Here is a 6,159-nt window from a genome sequence, read left to right on the forward strand (position 1 = left end):
CGTTAAAATAATGAATTCGCATTTCTTATGAAAAATCTATTAGGTCTGCAATGTAGATTTTTGAAAATAATTGGACACGAATTGATTTGTTTTTCGATAAATTGATGATTAACGAAGATATAGCATTTGAAACAACATGCGTGACGTCACAATCATACACGAAGAAACCCACATAAGAAAAAATACTATGTGTATCGTAAAAAAATGACATCTCTGCATTATGGAAAAATTTACTATAAAATGTATGAAAATTTCTTAGAATTATAGTAAATAATACCAGAAACATAATAAAAATTACCATAGTACATAGTACATTTGTCCATAATGCAGAGATGTCACACTTATACTATAAAATATAGTAATTTTTCCTTAACACATAACAATTTTCCCTACATAACTTTCTCCGTGCAGTAGATATAACGAGAGGAGTACTACGATTGTGACGTTACGCTCATTTTTAACTGATCATACCTCCGTTAATAATTGATTAATTGAAAAACAAATAATACGTGTCGAACCATTTTCAGAAACCTAATTTATGGAACTAATAGATTCTTTCATAAAAAAAATTATAACTAATGATAAATTAATGTGTTAAATTTTAAATAGTAAATAATGGTTTTAATATTATAGAAATTTAATATTATGAAAAAAAAGTAGTTTTTCAGATCATAAAAGACAAACAGACACCAACTTCGCTTTATATATATATCTTTTTATATTTTTCATTATTACTCAAAGTTAGTAATAATTTCAAAATAAAAATTGTTCAAAAACTCACTATATTAGTACATGCGATTTCTTGAAAAAAATTCTAGACATACACACGGAAAAGTTTAGGGTTTTCAGCAACAAGTGCTTTGTAGTCCTGAAATATTTTACGTGAAGATAACACATCGGGAGGTCGTTCATTATTGTTTTGCATGTGCGCGAGTACAGACGCTCAAATTTCGCATTTGATCTCTGAAAGTTGCACTAAGTGTTTAAGTGGACAGGCGTAAATAATCCATTGAGCTGAACATACTACTGCTAACCGTAAGTAATGGAATGAATTATTATTTATAAGTCGAGCTAATAACATGATCAATGTTTATTTAGTACTTTTGCGCAAATAATTGCACATTTATAAAATAGATTTTTAGATGTGACAGTACGCGGATGAGTATTAAATTGGCACATCGTTATTATTTTCGATTGTTGTTGAGTTAATTACTGGGTGTAAATAAATTGTTTTATAATTTACTACGGGACATTTTTTATCGCAACATGTATTTGAAGCTTACGCACTTACGTATATGTACAGTGTACGATAAGTAATACAGTTATGCTATGTATTACAGTGTTTATAGACAGGTTCTTACTTAAGCATAGCTTAAGATATACAGATTGTTTACATTCTTTAGTCTCATACGAATAGTCCGGTCCCCAGCTTCGCGATGCTCAAAAACAGTTTTTTTGTCGAGTTAATAAAAATAAATAAGTGCACACATACAAATAAATAAATAAATAAATAAATAAATACATAAATAAATAAATAATTTTTTTGAAATTTGTTTAAAAGATAAAAAACAATAGAAAACAATAACATTTTGGTTTACTCTCATGTTGCATGATTTTACTCGACGACTTGGGTTGGAAAAAGATGTCCATATTTTGTACACAATCGATCCTCAATCGATATCAAAATTTGTTGATATTACTTGTTTTATACCTATATCTTAAGTGTACTTATTTATTTACATGTGGATATTCATATTTTGTGGGATCGGAGACAAACAAACATATTTCCAAAGATATACTGCGTTTAATTTTTTCGTTATTTGATAACGTTACGAACTGCAGAGACATGGCGAGTTGGCCAGTCATGCGTATTGCCAGTCGGTGCTCACGCGACTCGCTCTTGTCACGCGCGATGTGCAATTTATGAAGCTAATCTTTGAGAACATGGTAAGTATTTTAACAATTCTTAACTAACAATAAACTAATTATTTATTTAAATAATATAAGCTGAAAGTTGTATTCACAATTTTTTATCATCAAGTCACTGCTATGTTTTTATTTTAAAAAACTGTTATAAAATCCAACTCCAAAAATTGTGAGTACAACTTTCAGCTTATATTATTTAAATAAATAATTAGTTTATTGTTAGCTAAGAATTGTTACATTATTTACCATGTTCTCAAAGATTAGCTGTATAAATTGCACATCGCGCGTGACAAGAGCGAGTCGCGTGAGCGCCGACTGGCAATGTGTATAGCTGGCCAAACTCGCCGGTTTAATTTCTTTTAAGCATTGCGAAGCTGGGACCTGGACTAGAATAGGTCTCGAAACTCGATGAATATAACCAAAGAACCAATAAATAATACCAACAATATTTTTTAATAGAGGAAAAATGGACATCTATGAAGAAATGGCAATTGATTCTATGGATGCTGACGAAGTAGTGGAAAAACCCATGGTTGGTCTTTCCTCTGAGCTTCTACAATCGGTGATTCGACGCCCGTGGATAGATGGAAAATTTTTTGAAGTTGTACCACAGAAATCCTCCTTAAACTCTGTTTTTACTAAGTGCATGAAATGTGCTGAAACCGTTAAAGGACCTGCAGATATATCTTCCAATTTTAAAAAACATCTCAAAAATGTAAGTTATTTATCATTGATAGAATCAAATTCATAGAAAATAATTATAAATTTTGTAAGTAGGGTTGTTTTTTCGAGTACTCGGCTCGAACTTGAGTTTTCGAGTTTTTCGAGTTTCGGTCAACTGAATTATGCAGTGAGCATTATCATGTATTTTGTAATTGTATGGTCATATAAATGCATTCGTATCTATTATATACGCATGTCGTGGTTTATGTCGTATAAATAGTCCCGTTCGATCACACAGATACTTTTATACAGCGAATTTTCAAGGGAAAATCAGTAATATTGAAAAATTCAATTTTTTAAATACAACAACAACGATTCATGAGCTCGATGCAAAACTTTATGTGCCGATGCGAATGCACTTATGACTATGCACATGTCATTGCATCTTTTAGTAGCCCAAAGCTTGAAAAAACTCGAGTACTCGCACAACCTTATTTGCAAGCAAACTAATTTTTATACTGTTTTTTTGCAATGTAGAAGCATAAGGAAGATTTGGATGAGTATGACAAGTACCTAGAATCTGCAAAGAAGCGTCAAAAATTAAGCAGCGATGATACCTGTGTGGATATCATAAAAACCAAGAAAAGAGTGACTTGCTCCTTTGACGCAGGAACCTTTAACAACAATATCGTCCGTTTCATTTTGGACAACATGGTAGCTTTTCGTGTGGTAGAAAGTCCATCGTTCCGAGCTATTTTCGATGGTACGTTGAATCAACTATATCGATTCTCGTATGCAATGCACTGACTGCTTTCAATATTCAACAAATATTTTTTTTAGATCTGAACATCAAGATCGGAGACGGTACTATTAAGCATTTGTCAAGAGCCAAAGTGGTAACAGTAGCAAATGACTTAATTTTATCCCAGAAAAACGAGATAAAGAACGAAATCAAAACTGTCGAACACGTGTGCTTGACAGCTGATGTTTGGAGTTCTCCAACAAGGAGTTTTATGGGAGTGACTGCTCACTGGGTGAGTTTCTCAGTTTCTCAGTAATAATCCTACCGACCTTGAGCGTACGCTTTCCAAAGCTAAGAGGTGCAGTGCGTAATCCCAATTATCTCAATGTTCACACACATACACACACATAAACACACTCACAAGTATACAAATGCCTTTACCGCAAACTGATATTTACGTATATATATCTATGACAAATTAATGCAATTTTTGGCTCTATTTCGTACGCATTTACATATCCTTTGACTTTCTATCATTAATCCATAGAAGCACGTAAATGCATCTACTTTCGTCTAACATATTATTAATTTTTTTCTTAGATTAATCGACAATCCTTTGAAAGAAGATCGGCAGCATTAGCCTGCAGACGCTTCCGGGGTACTCACTCCTACGATAGAATTTCTGAAATTCTTTTTGATATCAGCAACGAATATGATCTGAACAACAGCAAAGTCGTCGGAACAGTTACGGACAACTGTTCTAATTTTGTAAAAGCGTTTCGAGTATTTGGCAATAGTGACGACATTTCGGGTATTTTTTTTTGTATGAATTTTTAATACATATACTTATCAGTTCAACGTTTATTTTTTATGTATTGTAATGTTTCAGTTGACAACGACGATGAAATGGAGACAATCGATCTCAAAAACGCTTTGAAAGATGGTATAAATGTTATGACAGATGATTATAATTCGAGTGATGATAGGGCAGAGTCGGCTGATCGTCTTGATGAAGACTTTAACATCGAGGCGTCTACGTTTCCTGATGATGTAATAACGTTATCTCGTCATTTTCGGTGCGCTAGTCACACGCTAAATTTGATTGCAACAACAGATACTGCCAACTTCATGAAAAAGAATAAACAATTTGAAACTGTTCATTCAGATATTGTAGAAAAATGCGAAAAGGTATGGAAAAGCCTTAAATCGGTAAAAAAACGTGAAGCATTAGTGAAACATATCGGCGAGAGCATCAAAAGACCAAATGCGACTCGTTGGAATTCTTTTTTCGATGCATTTAAACAAATTTATGAGCGTAAAGATTTATTCGTGTCTGATGAAGTTAACAAAATAACTGAATCGACGATTGATTTCGAAAAATCGGACTTCACTCACATTCAGCATTATCTAACCATAATGGCACCTCTTGCTGGTGCAATTGACAAATTGCAAGGGGACAAAAATTGTCATTATGGTCAGCTTCTTCCTGCGCTCATAACGATTGAGCAAAGGTGGTTGGAGACACGTGACTCATTCGACGCTCAAAGAAAAACTTTGTACAAAGGATTGGTTGACAGTTTAATTAGAAGTTTGAAAAAACGATTTGAAAATATATTTGCTGTGGAAAACATTGGTGAGTTCGCAGCAATTGCCGCTTTGACTCACCCAGTCTACAAAAAAGATTGGGTGAAATGTTTGTCGACGCAAGCTCAGAACAATGTCGAGCGACTAATCCAGACCAAAGATCAGTTTTCGCAAGAGCCAACCTCCCCTAGAGCCCTGCCAGATCCTTTTGTTTTCTATGGAAAAGCTGGACAGCCAACGAATCTAGATAAGATTATTACAATGAAAACTGGATGTACTGAGCTTTTGAGATTCTTGGCGGAACCTCCAACGACTAATTTATTAGATCTAAACAGATTTCCAAAGATAAGAAAGATTTTTCTCAAGTTCAACACAATTTTACCTTCGTCAGCACCCGTAGAGCGTCTATTTTCCTATGCGACCATGATGAATTTACCAAAGTACAATCGATTATCAGATAGTCAATTCGAGAATCGAGTACTGTACAAAGTAAATTTGAAAAAATTATACCAATAGGTAACTTCGCTCTTTTCAATCTTATTCTCATTCTCTGTCTACATTGTTAAGAATATTTTATTCTGTGACACTAAAATATAAGTATTTTTTGATAAAAATGTAAGATATATAATGATAGTACAATATAATAATAGTATACATGAGAAATGTACATATGAACTCAACAGAATTTTGTTACATACATGCATTTTTTTTCATAACCTGCGTCAAAGAAAGGTAACTCGCTGAATTTGAGAACTTTCAGCAACAAATGATTCTACTTTTCATAACCTTCTTATACATATGCACCCACGAAACCCAAACCGTTGCACGAAATGTATTGATAAGATGATTCGATTTTTTATATTTCATTATTCAAAAAAATTGCTTAGGCTGGGTGGAAATATTCGCTGAGATTTTTAATGTAATAACTGACATTTTTAGTTGTTCTGTAACTGCATTTACTTATTTTATTTACTACAAAATAAAAGTGCCGAAAACCCATAGGTATACTAAAAAAATACTAAAATTTTAAATGTTTTTCATGAAAAAAAATGTCAACAAAAAAATTTTCAGGCAAATCAAAAACTACTTGGAATAAGGGTATTACTAATAATGGGAGGCTAATCCCGGTGCCATTCGATAGCCATTCAAAAACCATGAACCCATGCAAATTTTCAGCTCCATCGGTGCTGAAATAAACAAGAATTTCCAAATTATCGATTAAAAGTAGTTTGGAATTGAAAAAA

At 32.9% G+C, this 6,159-nt stretch overlaps 1 protein-coding gene across 1 annotated transcript; it reads left to right on the forward strand.

Moving 5' to 3' along the window:
* The first annotated feature begins 2,392 nt into the window (after positions 1–2,392).
* LOC106651121 lies at positions 2,393–5,431 on the forward strand. Its single transcript, XM_023458892.1, has 5 exons — positions 2,393–2,458; positions 3,127–3,352; positions 3,430–3,623; positions 3,932–4,142; positions 4,221–5,431. Exons 1-5 carry the CDS (start codon positions 2,393–2,395, stop codon positions 5,429–5,431), a joined length of 1,908 nt encoding a protein of 635 aa, XP_023314660.1.
* The last annotated feature ends 728 nt before the right edge of the window (positions 5,432–6,159 follow it).

This window comes from Trichogramma pretiosum, unplaced genomic scaffold (genome assembly GCF_000599845.2).
Source record: "Trichogramma pretiosum strain Unisexual culture from Peru unplaced genomic scaffold, Tpre_2.0 scaffold25, whole genome shotgun sequence".
NCBI classification, from domain to species: domain Eukaryota; kingdom Metazoa; phylum Arthropoda; class Insecta; order Hymenoptera; family Trichogrammatidae; genus Trichogramma; species Trichogramma pretiosum.